The 20,072-nt window shown below is 55.4% G+C and overlaps 6 protein-coding genes across 6 annotated transcripts; 3 read left to right on the top strand and 3 right to left on the bottom strand.

Moving 5' to 3' along the window:
• Positions 1-31: 31 nt before the first annotated feature.
• Positions 32-3,473, bottom strand: EV422DRAFT_524947 (uncharacterized protein). Its single transcript, XM_053070017.1, has 5 exons — positions 3,224-3,473; positions 2,731-3,131; positions 1,873-2,653; positions 1,298-1,789; positions 32-1,228 (listed from the first exon to the last, which is right to left on the bottom strand). Exons 2-5 carry the CDS (start codon positions 3,078-3,080, stop codon positions 518-520), a joined length of 2,334 nt encoding a protein of 777 aa, XP_052926982.1. The 5' UTR covers positions 3,081-3,131; positions 3,224-3,473; the 3' UTR covers positions 32-517.
• Positions 3,474-4,073: 600 nt separating this feature from the next.
• Positions 4,074-7,161, bottom strand: EV422DRAFT_409515 (uncharacterized protein). The gene is made up of 2 exons (XM_053067021.1): positions 6,860-7,161; positions 4,074-6,782 (listed from the first exon to the last, which is right to left on the bottom strand). The coding sequence occupies exons 1-2, from the start codon at positions 6,994-6,996 to the stop codon at positions 4,166-4,168; spliced, it is 2,754 nt and encodes a 917-aa protein (XP_052926981.1). The 5' UTR covers positions 6,997-7,161; the 3' UTR covers positions 4,074-4,165.
• Positions 7,162-10,396: 3,235 nt separating this feature from the next.
• EV422DRAFT_409386 (uncharacterized protein) lies at positions 10,397-13,033 on the top strand. The gene is made up of 4 exons (XM_053067020.1): positions 10,397-10,612; positions 10,683-12,354; positions 12,430-12,848; positions 12,918-13,033. Exons 2-3 carry the CDS (start codon positions 10,751-10,753, stop codon positions 12,812-12,814), a joined length of 1,989 nt encoding a protein of 662 aa, XP_052926980.1. The 5' UTR covers positions 10,397-10,612; positions 10,683-10,750; the 3' UTR covers positions 12,815-12,848; positions 12,918-13,033.
• A 260-nt stretch (positions 13,034-13,293) lies between these two features.
• On the bottom strand, positions 13,294-17,884 carry EV422DRAFT_524927 (MYCBP-associated protein family-domain-containing protein). Its single transcript, XM_053070016.1, has 20 exons — positions 17,637-17,884; positions 17,508-17,569; positions 17,080-17,387; positions 16,896-16,989; positions 16,635-16,819; positions 16,502-16,534; positions 16,338-16,434; positions 15,882-16,265; positions 15,691-15,804; positions 15,453-15,604; positions 15,253-15,391; positions 15,039-15,170; positions 14,841-14,962; positions 14,668-14,749; positions 14,532-14,598; positions 14,306-14,454; positions 13,990-14,182; positions 13,850-13,911; positions 13,683-13,760; positions 13,294-13,571 (listed from the first exon to the last, which is right to left on the bottom strand). The coding sequence occupies exons 1-20, from the start codon at positions 17,716-17,718 to the stop codon at positions 13,491-13,493; spliced, it is 2,616 nt and encodes an 871-aa protein (XP_052926979.1). The 5' UTR covers positions 17,719-17,884; the 3' UTR covers positions 13,294-13,490.
• A 112-nt stretch (positions 17,885-17,996) lies between these two features.
• On the top strand, positions 17,997-18,647 carry EV422DRAFT_524924 (uncharacterized protein). Its single transcript, XM_053070015.1, has one exon. It carries the CDS (start codon positions 18,059-18,061, stop codon positions 18,308-18,310), a length of 252 nt encoding a protein of 83 aa, XP_052926978.1. The 5' UTR covers positions 17,997-18,058; the 3' UTR covers positions 18,311-18,647.
• A 142-nt stretch (positions 18,648-18,789) lies between these two features.
• EV422DRAFT_409268 (uncharacterized protein) lies at positions 18,790-19,810 on the top strand. The gene has a single exon (XM_053067018.1). It carries the CDS (start codon positions 18,994-18,996, stop codon positions 19,651-19,653), a length of 660 nt encoding a protein of 219 aa, XP_052926977.1. The 5' UTR covers positions 18,790-18,993; the 3' UTR covers positions 19,654-19,810.
• Positions 19,811-20,072: the final 262 nt, after the last annotated feature.

The following is a 20,072-nucleotide window of genomic DNA, read 5'->3' as shown; positions in this document are numbered from 1 at the left end:
CATCTAATCCATCCACCGGCATAGACATTATGCATTCATGTGCTTGAGAAATAACTTTGGGACACCTCACAGGAGTTGGAGGTCACTTGGTCGAGGGCCAAAGCGAACGCGTCAAGCAAGATTCGCGTCCCTTCCGCCGCATGTCTGCCTACAACACATGCATGTTTGCAAGACCCATTTTCGACGTTGCTGCTGGGCCCGCCAACACACAAAAGATCTTAAATGATTACGTGCGCCGGGGAGGAACATATCTGCATATCCCCATCTCGCGCCTACCCCCGGCCACCGTAACTCTCCGGCTCAGTACCCAATCCCCAACTATGATACAAGTGTTCCAGGAACGGGAGATCCCTCGCTGATGTGTCGAGAGCCATTGGCTTCATAGAAAGGCCCCTTCCATGCAACGACACCACACTCCACCTGGAAGCAGAGCAGCAGTTCCCTCACCCTTCCAAAACCAACCCATCCTCACCTCTCCCACCTCACACCCACCCCCCATTCCCCCCCCAAAAAAAAATCACATCAGCGCATCATCAATACTCCACTCCACCCCATTCCCTACCCCCACCATCCCCGTCCCCACTCCCACCGTTTTACTCTGCACCTCCTCCAGATTCACGTTCGCCATACTCAGATCAAACAGCTGTTCCAGCGATGTATCCGCGCGGTCGGCCGGGAAGAGCACGTCGGATTCGGCAAACACCCCGCGCTCAAACTCTTCCACGTCATCGGCGTCGAAGAGCGCGCCGAAGGGGTCGTCGAGGCCGGAGGAGGGAAGGACGTCGGGGGGTGATTGTAATGCTGGGGCTTGGGACGAGGATGATGATGGTGGTGGTGGTGGTGGTGGTGGTGGTTGAAAAAGCCCGGATGTGGGATGCGGTTGTTGCTGTGGTATTGATTGTGGTATTGACGCCAGCGCTTGGGAGGTGCCAACTAGTGGTGGTCTCCGCGTCTCAGACCAATGGATCCTGTAATGCGCGTTGAGGAGGCCTGCTGTTCGTAGGGCGGCGACGTTAAGCGCCGGATCGTGTTTTGTGCGGGCTTTGGAGGACCAGATGTTGGACAGGTGCTCTACACCTGTTGCGTGCGGGGTGATTTGGAAAAGGGTGATGGCGAGGCGTTTGAGGTCGAGGGTTTCGGCGGTGGTGGGGAGCGCGGTCCAGTAGGTGCGCACGTTGAGGCCTTGGTCGAAGTTGTAGGGCGCGACGTTGTTGTGGTATAGTTCGATCTGCGTGAGCGAGAGTCAGATGAGACCCAAGGGTTCACTTTCCTACTCCAAGATCCCTGTGACACTCACCTGCTGCGTCAACCTGCAAGCCTCCTCAAAGGTATACTTCCACCTCCTTGACACCCCCAGCACCATCCTCGTCACATCCTGCAGCGGTATCTTCTTCGACGTCGCAGCCCTCCGATACGGCGGCGACAAGAAAAACGCAATTACATACACATCATCCCAAAACACTCTCGCCCTCCTCGACACAATACTCATGCATTCCGCGCGGATCGTGTTAAACAAGCCCGGCAGCGTCAGCGACCCGAGTTCGCGATACACTTTCGTCAGTTCCTTCCATATGTCGCCGAGATGGGTGTCGCGGGACTCGAGGCGGCGGATGGCTTCGAGGATCGGGGTGAGCAGGGCGATGATGCAGTGGTTGTCGGCGAAGTGGCGGCGATCGGCGAGGATTTCGGGGATTTTGTCGGGGAAGGAGGGGGTGTCGCTTGGTCGGCTTACGTGGAGCCGCCAGCAATGTTTAAAGCCGTCTTCGTAGGTTTGGATTTTGTAGCAGACCTTTTTTCCATGCGAGGAGATGGGAAGTATCAACGACCTCTGGATGCACACACGCTGCTGAATCCGCAGAGGCTCCGCCGTACCTTACTGATGGAGCACCACCGCCCATCGCTATTGATCTCCGCGGCAGGTGTCAGCCCATTCTTATGCCTCCAGTCATGCAACCGTTCCGACCAAAACGGCGACCCCAGAAAGAACTTTGCCAACTTCTTATTCGTCCGCACTATCGGGGCCACGCATTCGTGTTCCAGGATGTCCTTCACGATGCGGTTGAACACATGTAAACAACACGTTACGCCGAGGATATATGGGTGTGTTTGCGCTAGGAGCGACCGGACGCCGAGCAGGACGTCTGAGGAGTCTGATGCAAAGGCGATCACTTGGTGCAGCCCCAGGCTGTGCTTTTGTAATGCCTTCTCCACCGCCTCCCGTATCCCATCCGTGGTATGCCGCGTTCGACTCAGCTCCAAGCTCTCCACCAGCTCTTTCAGGACATCAGCTCGCGAAAGCATGAGCGCGTATGTACTATTCCCTGACAGATCCACAAACCCATCGAGAGACAGCGTCATGTTCTGCTCTGGCCCCAGTTTCTGCATCACCGACTGTTCATACTCTGTATTCAGCAAGGGCAGCAAGCCTCGACCGATGATCTCCTGCGCCGGTGGGTGGAAGGGTATCCTCGCGAGCCTGCGCTGGTAATCCTGGAAGTACGGATTGCTCAACAGCCGTAATGGGACGTTGGCGGTGATGAGCGCCTTCGATAACAGGACATACAGCGCCTGCTGCTCGGACTTTTTGTTGATCTTCAACAGGTCAGACATGTCGGCGCCGTCCTCCAGTTTGCGCTTCCGTGGCACGGGCACACTGCCAGGGAATTCAATAGTGAGCAAGAGGGACCTCTCTAACCAGGGTCTCGCTGTTGGTTGGGGGCAACCACCTACACTGGCGTATTCTCCAACGACGCATCCGTCATATCGCCCACCGTCTTCACCACCCCGCTCTCCTCCAGCACCTTCGACAAATACTGCCTTTTAAACTCATGCGGCACCTCCGGACAGTCCTTCATGTGCTTGCACAGCTTATCCGGTTTCCCGTTTTTATACACCTTATGGCAGAAGGAACACTTTGCCATGTGCCGATTCGACGGTTTTACGCGGTGTTGAGACATCAGGAACCCTTCCCACCGCGTGCCGTGCGAGTCGGACGGGTTGACCCAGACTACCTCCGTGAGTGGGACGGTCTCATGGCTGTGGCCGTGGCCGTTGAGGGCGGGGTCGTCGGGAGTCTCCATGGCTGCTACGTGGGAGAATTGGATACGCGGTCCGTCCTCCGATCCTTATCACTGGAAAAGCGAAGGCATTAGTAACTGAAGCGACCCAGATTCGTCCAGAAGAAGCGTAGCGCTCTCTCTTCAGCGCTGCTGGCGACGCTCACCAGGTAGCTTATTGTCTCGGACAACTGGAAGTCTGAGTGAAACTTAGACGACTCCGGCAATTGGGCTACAGTCGTTGTCAGGTTGAACAGGACGTGCGCACTCGGGAAACAGCTATGCTCTCCCTCTCTCTGAGGGTCTAGCCTCTATTGGCTGAAGTTGGGGTTAGTATAGACGATCTTGGGTCGATGTCGAGAGCGCGGACGGAAGAGGTCCGTGTGCGAGAATGGGGGCTGCGAGAAAGGCGAGAAAAGGCGGAGGTCACCCCGCGCCCTCCAGCAGTTTCGACAACACGACTGTCAATGCGTCGCTTCCTGTTTTTTCTGCTGCTTCTTTCTGATTGTTGCGGCGACAGACAAGTCTGAGAAACTCGTCGAAGGTTGGTACCACTTCAGGGTGAAGCGTATACTCTCGTAGATGCACATGCAGTTTCTTCTCCCGCTCCCTCATCTGCATTTAATGCTAAAGAAAATGGTCAGACGCAGACAGCTATGTTCATCAAGCCTTTCCATCTGCATCTCCGAATGGCCAGGCACTCGAACCCTGCGTCTCTGCAGGAAGGCACGAACTCAAATCGCATCACCTGGAAGGTCAGTGCGATTCCTCTAAATAGCGTACAGGAAACAGTGAAGCACCTGTCATTGGGTCGTGCACCAAGCTTATGCCTACGGGCGAGATGTTGGTCCCCGCCTCAACGCACCCGCTCGAGCTACGCGACGCGTCTCAACGAAATATCGCCCCAGTCCCAATCCAGCAAATATGGACTGCTGGAAACTTGGCACTTGCAAAGCACAGCCAATCCTGTTATGGAAGAGGCGAACCCGGCCCCTGTGTGATCGCAAACGAACTAGGCAGCAACAGTATTTGTATTTCAGACAGACGTTCATAACGCCACCATTCTATGAGGCTCACAATGATTATACACCTCCTCTCCTCACTACTCCTCAGTCCATCCCCACGCCCTCACCCCCACCCTCATGAAACTCCACCGGTGGATGTTTCCTTGGCCTTCCCGGCTTCCGCTTCACAGCCGCCGGAACAACACCCAACGCCTGATTCCTCTCCCGTTCCGCCAGGTCCTTCTTTGAGGGCCGCCCGCGTTTCTTTGGGATTATGGCCGGCGGGAGGAGTAGTATGTCCTTGGGCTCGGAACCCGTTTTCTGTGGTTGAGCGTATCGTTGGGCCTGCTTATCGGGACTCGGCCTCGGTGCGCTTCGGACAGAGGGGGCGCGGTTCAGCATTGTTTCGTCGTGACCGTGTCCGCCGTCTCTCTCTTCAACATGTCCTCGACCGTCATAGTCCGACGGCCAAGGCGGGTGCGGGCCTGGGTAGTGCCCAGAAGCAGTGGGCGGTGGGTACGACGGCCATCCCGGCGGAGGTGGAGGCGGGAGGTATCCGTGCCCGTAGTGAGGGTACGGGTAATAAGGGTGCGCGTTTCCGTCCTGCGGGGGCCATCCAAAGGAGCTGCGTCGGCGTGTCGAGGACGGACTGTGCGGCGAATCGCTGCGCATTGAGTATCGTCGGACGGGGTCGTGGGGCCGCCGCGTGTCCACCTCACCCTGCGGAAAGACGACACTGTCTTGCGACGTGACGCCTGTGGAGTTGCTTCCGGCGCTGATTTCCGAGTGGAGTGGAGGTCGGTGTTCCTGTGGGTACGGGTGGTGTGGGGGCGCGTAAGGGTGCGAATATGGGTAAGGGTTTCGCCACGCAGCCGGATCGTAATGATTCGGGTGGGAGTAGGGGGTTGGTCGCGCGTCAGACGACGAGGTGGGCCGTCTGTGCGATTCGCCTGTATCTGATGCTCCCACGTCGTTTGAGGGTGACACGTCAGGCTGGGAGTAGTAGGGGTAAGGGGAGTAGCCTTGCGCTCTGGGCAACCAAGGTCGAGCTGAACCCGACCGGCTTTCCGCGCCACTCCGCGTGCGAGATCGGGACGTTGTTCCGGATTCGCGACTCCAGGTGTCCAGCGAGCTGCGTGCTTCTCGGATGATGGCGTCCAGTTCGTCGTTGCAGATTCCCGGTATGGATTGGTCGAATGAGGAACTGCTGCGCTTCCCAAGGAGAATGGAAGGATATGGGAACCCTCCTCTTCTCGCACCTTTCCCATCATCTTCTTCAAAACCCGTCCGATGGGCATAATCGAAACTCCCGTGCCTGCTTGAGAACTCCATGTGATCGGGCATGTATCTGCCGGCTACAGCGGGACGCTCACCATCTCCCTTCGACGAAGCACGGTGTGAGAGCACCGGCCTATCCGTCAGGCTCTGCATCGTGCCTTTCGACCTTCTCCCAGGAGACGCAGACGGGGCGCGTGGAGGGTAAGCGGAACCAGGCGCTGCATCCTTCGCGCTGCCATCTCGTCGATTCCATAATTTGACACCCCTTGGCATCGTAACGGAGTCGGATGGAAGGCCTATATGTTTCGATCGCGGAGACGGATCGGTTCCAGCAGGCCCGGTACGTGTCGTGTGATCCCCGTCCTCGCTGGTCACGTCCGAGCCACTCCCCGCGACGTCGTCCCCATCAGAAAGCAACGAACTGCCGCCGGAGGTGGTAGGAGTGTGCTTATGCGGCACAGGCTGCCCAACATCGATCGGACGTTCCTCCTCGGCCAGCCGAGATAGTGCATCCTTCGACCGCCCTTTCGTTTTAACAGTGGACCCGGCGGCAGGCACTGTGGTAATTTCGTCTCGGGCAACGAGGGTACCGAGCTGAGCTAGTTTCCTAGCCCTTTCGGTCGGGGTACCGGAAGAACCGGGGATGTCCAAGGAGGCAGATGGAGCTGACAAACGAACAGGCTCCGGCTTCAACGGCGGCGCATTCACGTCATTCAGACTGCCCTTCTTCCCCCGCTTTCGTGGAGGGGCGCCCTGCATCGCGCGAATTCGCTTTCCCTGATGCGAGAGCTTTTTGGCCGTTTCCCAAGCCGCAACCACCAAACTTGTCTTGCGAACCCCGTCCCACTCCCACCCATTCTCAATGTGCATGCGACGCATGGAGTGGAGGTACCATTTCAGTGACGAGAGCTGTATCTCGCCCCGTCCCATTCGCTCGGACTGGATATCGATATACTGTGCGAGGTTTTCGGAGGAAATGGGAAATGGGAGTCCGTCGGCGTTCAGGAGGCCGTACTGCATCAATACCGCGTGCGTCGTGCGGAGGTTCTGCGCGAGACCCTTCCTGCTGGCGTCCAACGCTTCATCTGTTGGATGCGCAACGGAGGGTTCCGGTTCCAAGACTGGGGATGGGAAGTTCTCTACCGCCTCCGCTGGTATCGGCACCGGGTGTAGGCCGGCCAGTGGTGCAGAATGTGATCTGTGACGTACTTCCTCAGGCGACGGTGTCACCTTCTGTGATGTTCGTCGCGAGCGATCGTACGATTCTCGGCTGCTGGATTTGCGTCGGTCTCGACGCTCCTCCGATGTTATCGATGTCTCGGAATCGGATAGCGAATCGTCCGCGGACGACAAGATCCCTGATGACGACTGGGATATGCTGGATAACACAGACCGAGATCTAGATCTTCTTCTGGAGATGTAAGAGCTCGAACTGGAGGAGATGCTATGATCGGGATAGCAAGAAGTTTTCATTAAGCAAGGCTCTCATAATGAGAGCATCAGGAGAATGAAGGCACTTACGAGTCCGAGTCATATGTTTTCCTCGTTCTTTTATGCGACCGGGAGGAATCCGAGTCTGTATCGTCTGATATCGAGTCATATCGCCGTCGGGAGCTTTGCCAGCTGCGTCGTTCGCCCATGTTCTTATCATTATCCATAGAACTTCTTTGTTCACCTCCACTCGCTCGCCATATACTTGGAGCTTTCCCAGTTTTAGCTCTCCTGCGCCCCAGAAGTGTTTGGCTGGGCACAGTTTCCAACGAGACCTTTATCCGGAATGGCGCACAGTTTCCGAGGGAATTGTCTTTCACCACCTCCGACGACGCTAGGAATGCGTTGCTGCCGTTCCCTACGCGATATAAGTCTTGCAAAACGACCAGCCTCTCGTCTTGCTTGCCGACACGTAAATAGTGTAATAGAGAGTCGAGGGGGCCGAAATGCGAATGTTCCCACGGCCAATGGTGCCCTTCCTTGGTTCGCGAACCGGCGATGCACGAGATATATTATATTAAGGCCTTGGCACACACCGTCCACAGCGGTAGGTATTCACTCACGAAGTATGCAGTTGGGGAGGGGCGCGATGTTGGCCTTTGCCGCTGGGAAACAGCCTCTGGCAGACTACTATGTGCGGCCAACCAACGGCACGAAAAGGTTGTGAGGCACCTCTTTTCGAGTTTTCAACAAGTTCAAGCGCACAACGTGGGCGGATACTTTCGAACTGACAATTAATCCATACTGTATCATGAAGAAGAAGATTTGCATAACTTCCGAGAGAAGGTCTCGCCTTCATCCAGGCGGACGCAGCGGGGCTGTACCACGGGTAACATGAAGCACACATTCATATCCATCATGTTTACAGTCTCGCGCTAGTAGGCGCTACCACCACGGTAGGCTCCGAAATTCCGCTCGCCGCCGTCGCTCCAGAAGCCTCGGCAGCGGACGGCCCTCCCTGGACCCTGATCAGTGATGACAGGCCCATCGTTTACTCTGCAAATATGGTATCAGTATCGCTTCGATTCATCAGCGGAAAGTACAAGGATATTCCCAACAATTTGACTATGAACTCAATACCCGATTATGGCGATCAAGTCCGATCTCCATGTTCAAAAATGGCGGTTACCGAGGCTCGTCCCTCGGACCTCCAGAAGTGTGCGCTTACCGTGGATCGCACCCGGGGAGCTGGCCCACGGTGCCCTCGTGCTCGACAGCGGCTTAGGTGAGCTGTCAGATCTAAGCTCAGCTTTAAAATGAGCCGTGACCTCGTCGGAAGCACCAGCTGCCAAGATGTCAAATGTGCACTGCGCTCATGCCCAATGAGGCGGGAGAGCAAAGCGAGAGAAAGCAGTTGCATGCAATTCATACTAAATGACTGTATGACCAGAATGAGGGTATGCGCTACGGCTGTATGTAAAGGCGAGGGGAGCATAGGTTGAACATCCTACGCCGTATTCTTTAGAACTAAAGTAGACGACTTCAGTGAGGGGCCAGTAGTGTATTCGACGCCCACCCGCCCTGTCCGCTTGAATTTGCCCATCTATTAGGCTAGGCGGAACAGAATAGAAGGGCATTTAAGCGGACAGGGTGGGTGGGCGTCCCAGACCAGGAACCAGTCCAGCTGTCCCCTCTCCATGGAGATGACTCCGGTCAATGCACGACGGAACACAGCATCTGTTTCCGGGCTTTTCACGCAGGCATGAGCAAGCGGCGGAGCGTGCGGGCGGACAGCGCTTTTCGCGTCTCTGAGGCTACGGGCTCGGTATACGCTCCTGACAGTTCGAAGCTGGTCGCCGCGTGAAAATCCGTGCGCAGCGACGTCGGTTACCTCTCCTCGACGGCAACTGGCTACCGCCGTCTTCCAGTCATCGTCCAGGAGATGGACGTCGGACGGCAAATCTGCGGTTTCCGAGGAAGACCAGGACGGGCCCCTGCCCATTCCAATACATTTGTCGAGCTCCGGTAACATGCGCCTCTGCCCAGTTCATTGCTGAGGTCAACGAGGGTGTAACGTAGAAAGCGGTTTGTTCCAGAAGGCCAAAATCGTGTGCACCGTGGAACTGACGCATGAGAGTGGCGTTTTGGCCACCAGATCGGATTGCCTATATTCGACTACACGCGTGGAAGAAAAGCTCATACTCGGCTGTGCCGCCTGCAGCGGTGGTCGCGACTGCCGCAAACTGCCAATGAGCTTGGAGAATATCGTTCAGGTTGTCCATTTGCTGTCGGCGCCACTTGCCGACGGCATATCTACCATATTCTAAAAGGGTACGCGGAGCTCCAAATCGTGGCACCATTGCCGAGTAACTTCCGGCTGGAAGGGAAAGCCCTGACAACGGTTTCCATCATACCCCCCGACAGAAACAATACGATCCAGTTCACAAGGATGTCTACCTGGAAACCTTCGTCGCCGATCCAAGCGCGGAACGCAACGGCGATCTCCGCATCAAAACCGAAATCGTTCAATGCTGTGATAGTTCGCTGCGGTGCCGAAGACCCATGATGAAGTTCGTCGGATTTCAAGGCAGGAGATTTATACGTCTTCCAGAAATGCTGCCAGACCAGGTCGTCGGGTTTGACGTGAGCTTACGTCCCATGTCGTCCCTATCTTTCTGTCCATCAGCTGAGATGCAAGGTGCCATGCATGACCTCACGTGTCTCCAATAAACTGGTGAGGGGGGTCCGACCGCGAGGGAGTCCTGCGCCACATGAGGCGTCCGATTTCTGGACACGCAAAGTCGCTGCTGCCCTTTCCGGCGAGGGCCAGCCAGCCAGCCAGCCAGCAAACGAACGGCGCACAAAGGGCAGCCACCACAACAACCAAACCCCCCCCTTTTTCGACTGTACTGTACGTTCGGACATCTCGTCCGGGGCTTGCTTCACTACGTACTCAGAAACGTCACCCAACCCCTCATACCCCTCCCTCATACGCTGTCGCCAAGAGGCTGCCTCCTGCCCGCCCTCATACAAACAACCAAGAGCAGAAAACGGTCCTCCGTGTCCGCCTGTCTGGACATAGGGCTTTTTCTCATCGCTTGGGTCCCGCCAGTGACATTTTCCCACCGTTCGTCAGCATAGTCCATTGCTTCTTCGCTCCCCAAGGCAGTGCCGCCAACTGTGAGTTCTCTCGAAGGGTCGGTGATTGTTGGTCCTGCGCGTCACTTGGTCAGGAAACTCTCCGCCGGACGCCGCGAGGGCTGTATACATGCAACTTTAATGCTCACATCACGCTTACTTATGATAGGCAACTGCTACCTTATTGGCCTAACCTCAACCTAGTCCTTTCCGCTGGTGCAAGCAAGTTATTTTCCTTGCTCTTCGTCGAGTAGTCTGCCCATCGAGTTCCCTAGCCGTCCAACCGTCTCCCTTGGGCTTCCTTCCACCGGGCGAAAAGAGTTTCTTTCACTATACCTCAGCTACTCGCCACAATTTCCTCCACCGACGACCTTCCCCTTCCTCCGGACGACGCCGCGCAAAGCCTTCTGGCGCTACACTCACAACCATCTTTTGCTTCTACCGAACGAACCAGTACTAGTCTTTGGGAAATCGAGAGTAGTGCGACCAACGAGGGAGTTGCGTTCTCGCAAACCTCCGAGTCAGCGGAGCAAATCGCATTCGACGGAATTGGCAGCGAGACTGTGCTTGCGCCGAGCGAGGTCCACGCAGCTGGTCAGTTGTTGGCATTGCAAAAGTCGCGCAGCCACTTGTTGAAAGTCAAATTAGAGGGCACCGACTCTGGGCAGCAGAATAAGGAAAAGGCTCGCAGACGGAAGAAGAAAGGTATAGTATTGTCAAGTTTTGGGTTATCTTTTCTTTCGCCGTCGCAGCATGTCTAATGCTTAGGTGACAGTTTCGAGTGATCCCCCATCACCAGCTCCATCATCTCCTCGCAGTCAGGAAAGTGTTAACACCTTAAATATGGGAGAGGTACCTCAAGCTCTACCGTCACCTGAGAAGGAAGCTGTTGGTAGACGACCATCGTCTGCGGAGAGCAGCGGCAAGAGTGCTGGGAAGAAAGCCTCCAAGAAGAAGAATGTTGAGCCCAAACCTGAAACATGGAAACGGCCACTTTCAATGGGCGAGGCCGACCTGAAGGCCCTGGACGAACACAAGCACAAGATTCTGAACGAAACAAAGAACGTGTCGTCCTTTGTGGTCATCGGACAAACCCTTCACGAGGTGTACTACGAGCAAAAGCGGATGAAGACACAAAAGGAGTTTCTGGAATGGACGAAGGCCCAACTTGGATTCTCGAAATCGACGACATACGAATACATCATCTCATACCGGATATACTCCGACATTGCCTCAAAGCTACCTGCGCAATTCCGACCGCCAATGTACCAATCACATTGCCAGTTGCTATCCAAGGTTCCGGCCAAAAAGCTCGTGGATACCTGGATCGATGTGTGTACGAATGCACCTAACGGAGTCATCACCACTGCGTTCCTCGAACACTTCTTGGAGAAAAACAACCTGAAGGTCCCCAAGTCTCGAGTAACATCCAACGGCGACCAAGACGACACCAAGAGTGAGATCACGAATATCGACAGATCATTATCAGACCTGACCCCTCTTTCGCAAGACCAAGCAAGCGTGTTCAGCGAACCCAAGGCCGAGCCACCTACACGAACGCGGAAGGCATCTGCGAAATCTACACCTCGCAAGTCATTGTCAGCAGGTGACGAAGGGAAACGGGCCACCCGCCGGACAGCCAGCGGGAAGAAACGGAGTCGGGAAGAAGACGATGACTCGGACTACCACGTATCTCCCCGCAAAAAGCATAACGACAGTCCCATCAAACACAAGCCCTCGCCCCATCGCAACGACTTCCGCGCTGTTTCCGCTCCTCCGCCGTTATCATTGGCCGCCCCCGATGTCGTTCCTGTCCTCCTATCCCCGCCAATGGACGCATCTCCAGACGAGTCCGCAGAGGTGAACGCGGACAATGCGCGTCCACGGATACCCTTCAGCGATGGCGTCATCTACGAGCTCTGCATGTCTGTTATCGGCAATCAGCGTTTCGACGTCGTGCTGCAAACGATCCAAGACTTCAAAGACGCAGAAGGCAAACCATGGCCCGGTCGCCTGTGGTGCAACCTATGCGGCATCCGACCTTTCTCCACGACCATGATCTACAGCGGCGCATCCCCATCGGTGCGTCAGATCTCATACGTGTGCGGCCTGGAGCGACTCCTAGAAGTCATCTTCACGAAGTTCGCCAACAAGGAGTTCTCCGAAGGCCTGTTCCTCATGAAAGCCGAGTTTGGAGCGGACTGGTTCACCCCGATATTGCAACACCCGTACTGCATCTTACCCAACAACAACGAGCCGACCTACCGCGCACACCCTCGCCCGTTCTCCACCCTCTCTGAAAACGGAGATGGCGTGATGGATACCGAGGAAGAGCAGGTGCTGCATTCACCGTATGAGAGCTATATTGTGTTTTACCTGGGGCCGAATGTTAAGGACTTTATTTCCGTGTTTCGGACTGCTGGGCTGATTCCTGGGGTAAACAGTTGGTAAGTCATCCACTCCGGCCATAAAGGAGTTTCCCACTCCCTTTGCAAATACTAACCTGTCGTCGAATTTTTTAGGTCCGCCGTAATGGACGTCCCAAGCATCCCCGGCATCTTCATCCCCGCCCCGATACCCGAACCCGAACATGGACATGAACGCGAAGAGCAACCTGCGCCCATGGACGAGGATGAGATGGAGACTGACAGCGCCACCGCCGATCTCGCCCACTTACCCCCGGCATTGAGCGAAGCCGCCTCGGCGTTGGTCGAAATTGCGCGCGTGGTGCCTAATGCGCCTGAGGCTGCTGCACATGCGGCATTGGAGTCGGCTTCTGAGGAGGCGCATCCGCCGTTGGAGCCGGATAGCGGTGTTGGTGCGGGAGTGAATGGGGGTGCGGAGTCGGAACCGGTGGAGCAGCATAAGATTACTGAGGAAGGGAAGGGAGTTGAGCAGATGGCTTAGCAGTTGCCAGGTCGTTCGTTCACTTGTCCCACAGGTATGCACTTCAAGGATTATGATTTCGGCTGTCGTGAGAGCATATACTGATAGTTCCCCATTCACCCAGTCTCAAGAAAATTCGGACGCTTTCACCTGCCCACCCCCTTTCTAAAACCCCATGGCGGTGCACACAAAAACGTTCATTGATACCCAATCCACCCTCACAAGGACGGAATCAACCCCCCACCCACTTTCCCCACCCCAGTATAAACAAAAAAAAAACCCTTCTCCGCTACCATAGTCACCACACCCCATGAGAAACACCCCGCAATCCAGGATGTCACACCCACACTCCCACCCGATTGTAAACAAACACTCCCACTCTCTACCTGTTTATTGACATCCCCCATCCCCATCCACGCACGCCGCTGTTGGTTGAGACATGGACGGGAAGGGCGATGTAAAAACCTCATCTTTTTTTTTATCACGAAATTGCCTCTTTTTTGCTGCGTTTTGAGCTTTTGGGTTTGGGGGCATATATTTCATGAGGAAAACTATCACGCAGTTTCCAAAAATGTGAGGGTCCCCCCATATGCAGATTGCACCGGCATGCAGGGGAGGGGCTTCACCGACTCTGATGAGCAGCTTCCCATGATCCAAAACTCTATGTACTACCACAACCCGGAAAACACAGCGAACCTCAAAACGCCTCCACATCGCACGTAGCGTCGCCCAGAAGGGTGGACATGCGATCGATCGCCGTCGTGAGGAGTTGTCGGACCTTGGGGGGGGGGGGGGGGTGGGGGAGAACAGAACCATGAATTACGACGCTGCACTCTTCACCCCCTCCGGGATGAACGAAGTGTATTGAAGGTGTGCATTTTCCATTTACCTCAGCGCGAAACGCAGCCCGATAGGCCTCCTCGCCCGCGCGCCGCTCTTTGCTCCAGCCGCGCGTGGAGTCCGGTTTCTGTCGTATCCATATGGCATGTTCATGAGGACCCCAGGTAACATCGCGCCCCCCATCTAACCTGCATCCGGACATTTTTCGGGGCTCACCTTCGGCCTGATGATCAGCTTTGACAGATTGAGCGGTGAATGCGTTACCGTCGTTTCCACTTCTACTTTCAAAAAAAAAAGGAGGACACATCAGTGGGCCCATCACCCAACCCCTCGGATCAAAACCTCCGCACCCCAACCTTTTCGAGCTACAGCCTGCGCAGGCGGAGCTACGGGGGTTGCTGCAGGGACTACCGGTGCGGAAGCCGCCGCCGCCGCGGCCGCTGCGGTCGCGGCTGCTTCCTTAGCCCCGCCTTTGCCTTTCCCTTTGTCGGCGGATTTGTCGGCGGCGGAGGTAGCCGCTTTTTTGGTCGTTTCCTTGCCTGTCGCGGCCTATAAGAAAACGAAAAAAAAACAAAAATATCGAAAAAACTGATGAGATGGGTGGCCCCCCCAAAAAAACCACTCGTTTGTCCACATCGCAAAGAAGGGATAGAATAAGGGAGGACGACTTACCGCACCAGCCCCCTTCTTCCCCGCCTTCTCCGGCACCGCCACCGCCGGCGTCTGCTCGCTCGCTCCCGTAGGCGGCACGACCGGCGGCGTCGCTTTGCGCGCGGAGGTGTCTTTCTCTTGCTGCACTGTGTTGGGTGGTGGTGCGGGTCCTGAGTCAATCGACCAAGTCCATATATCAGTGATGAAGACCGTCCCTTATAGAAGCGCGGAGGCACAGCATGCGTACCGTCGCCAGGCAAACCGTCGCTGTCGCTTCGTGGGTCGTCGGCTTCGTCGAAGCGGGTCGCTGCCCGCTAGCACAAAGTCAGCACACCGCGTGTTCGTTGTCCGATGTTTGCATGCATTCGGGAGGGGGAACATACCGCAAGAGGCAACCCCATCTTCCTCCGCATCGCCTCACTCGTCTCCGCGATCCTGTCCGCGGCATTCACGAAGGTATCATATCTTCCGCCCCCCAAAAGAAAAAAAAACACACATATCAGCCCATTCCACCCGTGAAAAACATGAAATCGGAGACGAGTTGAGAAATACTCACACAATGACGTGCAGCATACTGGTCGCGCTACTCCGCGGCGAAATGGCCGCGGCGGCAATGAGCTGGTTCAGGCGGCGGAGGGAGGTGGAGCGGAGGTCGATATCCATGATCGCGTTGATCAACTACACCCCAACAACACATACATGATTTAGTAGGGGTTGATTCATAGATGTGAGATGCAGGGTGAGATGACGAAACCTCGGATAAAGTGGAAACGGATCTATCCCATTCAGCGGGAGTTGATTGGTCTGGTGATTGGTCGTGCAGGGTGGCCAACGTCTCGGAGGCGAGGGTGGCGAGCTTGTCGAAGATTTTGGGTGTGTAATACAGCTAATGCCGTATATATAAAAGGAAAATCAGGATCTGCTTGTAGAGACGAAAAAAAAAACAGGATTTGGATCTTTGTTCGTACCTTGAACGACCGATTCCGCTTCTCAAACAGATGCTCGTCCTCATTCGCCGCGATACGGCGTAACGAGCGGGCAGAGACGACGCGGGGTTTGATGTTGGTGAGGATCGTGGATATGATCGCTTTTGCAGCGGATAGGGCTCTGAAAACAAACAACGGGGTGAGCATACGCCGGAGAGGTGACATGTTTGAGATCCCCTTACTGTTTTCGCAAAAGCGCTTTCTCTAATTTTTCTCTCTTGGCTTCATTATCGTCCCGCTCCAATGCGATGCCCTGCATCGTCACAGTCGGCTGCGACGATGCCTCGGGTCCCAGCGCGGGCACGGTTGTCAGACTCCATATTTCCGTGAATACCTGTAATTGATCAAGCGGGTCGTAAGTAACGCATATCAGTACGGTGGAACACATCAGCCACGAGGAGAGGTGTCGGACGTACGTACCCCGGGCGTAGCAGATTTGAAGATGATCGGAAAGTCAAAAGCGGTCCCGGGCAGGATCACGCCCTTTTTGTAGTAGAAAAAAAACCGCTGTTTCTCATCGTACACTGCTTTGATCTAGCAAAATTTCATTAATCGACTTTCATGCCCCCGCGCGGCGACGACGAAAAGTATGATTTTGCTTTCAAACTCACATTCAGTGGATTAGGCTTTTTGATTGGCACCCACTCGAACCCCACCGCCGTCGTTCCGCGGTTATACACCGTCAGCACCGACATCGACACCGTGTTGAGTTCCACATCAAAGAACAGGCGCGGGGTCGCAAGGTCTAGGTGCGGTCCCTCCACGGTAGTCGCATCCTCTCCCGCGTCTTTTGACCCAGACGCTGGACGGGAGGTATGTCCCGACGCCTTGTCGGGGGTGATATTTGACGTGGTCTCGTCTTTTTCGTCTGCGATGGGAGTTTTCGTGGCGGCGGCGGCTTTTAGACGGTCGAGGTAGGATTCGGCGAGGTGTGGGAGGTGCGGGGAGAGGAGGGGGTTGTGGCCTTGGAGTTCTAGGTAGCCGCTTTCGTCGTTCTATGTGGGGAACAGTTAAGGGATCAGTTGAATGGGAGTTTGAAACACGTTGTTGAAGGTGAGGCACGGTACCAGGAAGAACGGATCGAAAAGGGAGATGATGTCTTCGTAGAGCGCTTCTTTGGGGGCTACGAGCTTGCGTATGGTCGCTGAGTGGTCTTTTGTCCATCTAGGAGGAAGCAAGCGTGAGAATTCGTTCCGGGAAGGATAGGGTATCAAGATAGGACATAACGCACCTCTGTCGCTCATAACTCCTTACTCTCTCGATCCTATTCGACGGAAAAGAGGACGACAAAAGGATCAGAACAAACATAAACGCACATTTGCCATTTCGCGCTTATTCAGAGTCATCAAAGAAGGTGTACCTACTGTCGTGGACCACCTCTCGGAATCGGCATCGTCAGTCCCAGCAGGTCGCTTCCAAGCCTCAAGCCCGTCTTCCAAAAATCGACGTGCTCGTCGTCTAGTAGTCGCAAAGCTGTATCAATGAGCTCGTGCTCTTCTAGGCGTTCGCGGTATTCGCCTAAGCGGGCCATGAGGAGCTCGCCGGGAGACTAGAGGGGCGGCGTGGATGTGGTGAGCTATACGTTGTTGATTCTTGCGAGACCACGTGGGAAGGGGCATATCTACCTTCTTGGCCTTCTTCGCTAATCTCTCTTCTACTCTGTTCCACTCGACGCTATGATGCTGCCAGTTCTTCAATGCGTGTTCCTCCCGCACCTCCCTGCAAAGCTAGGCCAGTTAAGCCATGTTGCCGTGAGAGTCCAATGAAGGAATGTGGTTCTCTTTCGACGAGAGGAAGATCGTTACATACCGGTATCGTTGAAAGATATGCAACCGACTCAGCCATAACCGCTTCTCTTCCGCCTGTTTGCGCTTCGCTTCCTTCATAGCAGCGTTGAACTGCGCCAGCACTTCGGCTGAAGTTGCGTCCCCGTCCCATCTACCTTCATTCTCCCCTGCGTCGTTTGACTTTGCGTCCACGCCGGCCTTGAACACCGAATGCCGCTCTTCCATATCGCTGTTTCCGTTTATTGAGCGCTCCATTTCCTCGAACTCTTCGGGGTCGCCCAGTAGCGAATGTCCCACCAACCGACCCTGCCGCGTTCGTCTTGGGCCGTGCTATGTGAGAAAAGAAATGCTCGTGCTTAGAGAGTCTCCCATTGCCCCCGTGCTGGAACATTCGATAGCATTTCGAGATGTTTAGAACGATCCGACTATGACCCTTCTCGGCATACATACATCTCGTTTCCTCAATAGTGATACAGGTACGACCTCTCGCTCTTTCTGCGTGTATTGTGCATCTATGTACGTTCGTATGGCCGGATTGTGAGCTCTTGCCAGTCGAGTGAAAATTCATCGAGAACAAACCTTCACCCATGATATCTGGTGGTATTTGGCGAGCCACGAGAACATGCGGCCCATGCCTCTGGTCTCCGTGGTGGGAGGGCATGGTGATGAGCACAGGATGTCACAACGACTGCGGTCAAGGGGCAACTCCACAGAAGCGCTCGGGTGGTGCAGTTTCGCTGCTATTCCGTGCTAGTAGAAAGGTACAGTACTTGCAAGAAGGAATAGGAAACGAGCTCCACCGTCTCGCGAGAGCTCCGCAAAACGCGTGTGTCATTAGCTACTGGAGAACACGCTGAGGGCGACTTGGCGACGCGGCTGCTCGCACGCGCTGAGAAACGCATTTCCGCCCGTCGGAAGAACCCACCTCACACCCCACCACCTCCATCCCACACCAACGGGCATCAACAACCTCAACCGAACACTCAACAGCAACAGCAACAATGGGCGCCAGCGACTCCAAACCCTCTTCCTCTCCATCGCCATCACCATCACCATCACCACTATCCCACCCCTCCTCAACCACCACCCCCGCATCCCCCGACCCACCCAAACCGAAATGCAAGCCCTGTTGCGCATGCCCCGACACCCGCAAACTGCGCGACGAGTGCGTGTTTGCGAACGGCGAGGAGAACTGTGTGGAGCTGATCAAGGCGCACCAGGACTGTATGCGCGCCCAGGGATTCAATATTTGAACGGGGCCGGGAGACTTAGGCGACGGAGGGGCCGGGAGGTTCGTTCGGTCCTGGCAGCGAGAGATGGGTTCCCATAGTGTGGATGGTGGGGCATACCGGCATAGTGTAATTTATTGGGATTGTATGTATGTGCATCCAGACTCACCGCCGACTCGCCCGGACGCACCCGGCGTGCACAATCATATCTGCAATCCCCCTTCCACATACGATACCTAGATTAGAGTGCTTACCGGCGAAACGTCTTCACTACATAAAGCCGTAATCTTCCCCAAGTACCGCAATACACTTTGTGCTGAGCGTGTGGTAACCCAAAAATGACTCCATCTGGCAAGCGGAGAAAAATCTGGAGGATGTGGGGTTCTGGCAGCCTGTGAGGTGCATCTCTCGCAGGCTACGCAATGGTCGTCTGTGCGTACATGATGTAGCGGCGTTGGCAGTGAGAGCATGTCTTCACCTTGTTCGGCAGTGAGCAATGTGTAGTTTCTGATATTCACAGGCGTGCTGCCATGTCCCCTGTCCAAACTCTAAAATCCTCAACCACGTCCAATGGGGCGTCTTCCCGACCAGTCCGGCCGGTCCATAATACACCCAGTCATTTGGGGCAGCCGTGCTAGACGCAGTGATGTGCTTTACAGTTTTCCAGATCCCCGCTACGAAAAAGCAAACCCCAATATGAAACAATCATGCACAACTCCGTTTCAAACAGAGAAAGGAAAAAAATGCCCCACGGGGGGGGGTGTCGGGGGGAACGAAGGGGTGTACAAAAGTGGGGCCCCCGTTTTGCACCACCCACCCAAATGCGGGGGGCCATGCGAACCCCCATCGGGCCCCTATCTAAAACAAAGAGAGAAAAAAACAAACCAGAAAAGCCCCCCTCTCACTTCCTCCCCTCAAACTCCGGACTCATCACCGTCTCGGCCCCGCCCAACAGCTTCCTGACGCCCTCGACATCCCTGACCCCATTCGCGCCTACATCGTCGCTCAACTCCAACAGCCCGGGTGCACTCGCCACCGCCCGCTTATGCCCCTGCGCGTGGCCGCCCATCTCGTCCTCCGACATCATCCACGGCTTCGCAGGCACCGGCTCCGTCAGGGCCTGGGACGGGCCGGAGGAGTCGGAGGAGGACGCGAAGGAGGGGTTTGATTTGGTTACGTGGTGTTTCGTCGCGTTTTGTGCGTTGGTAGGCTTCTTCTTTTTGACGTGGGTGGTGGGTTTCGTGGGTGAGATGGTTGAGCCTGAACTGGTGGAGTTGTTGGAGTTGGTTGAGGTGGATCCGGATGTATCGGTTGAGCTTGGGTTGGACGACGTGTGTGAGAGCCGGAGGTGGGTGCCCGGTTTGTAGGTGGTGGAGGTGGAGAGGAGGGTGTCGTAGTCGATGAGGGCTTGCATGGCGCCCCATTCGAGGATCTTGCGTTCGAGCCAGACTACAAAATGTGAGAGAAAAAAAATCAATATCTTAATACACTATCCCCACGGTAAGTCTTTCCCCAATTGTGATTCGGGGGGGGGGGGGGGGGGTACTTACCAAGACTAACAGGCTTGATCAGATAATCATTACACCCGGCCTTCAACGCCGCATCCCTATCCGCAGGCAACGAACTCGCCGTAAGCGCCACAATCACCACGTCCGGCGTATGTATCGCATGCGCATTCATCATCCCCGCTCGATCCCGCTCAATCTTCCTGATCTCACTCGTCGCCTCGATCCCATCCATCACCGGCATGACGATATCCATGAGTATGATGTGGTACACGGCTTGT

This window comes from Fimicolochytrium jonesii (assembly GCF_025526975.1).
Source record: "Fimicolochytrium jonesii strain JEL569 chromosome Unknown EV422scaffold_7, whole genome shotgun sequence".
Classification (NCBI taxonomy): domain Eukaryota; kingdom Fungi; phylum Chytridiomycota; class Chytridiomycetes; order Spizellomycetales; family Powellomycetaceae; genus Fimicolochytrium; species Fimicolochytrium jonesii.
Note: the sequence above shows the minus strand (reverse complement) of the source record. Positions and strands in the feature narration are given on the sequence as shown.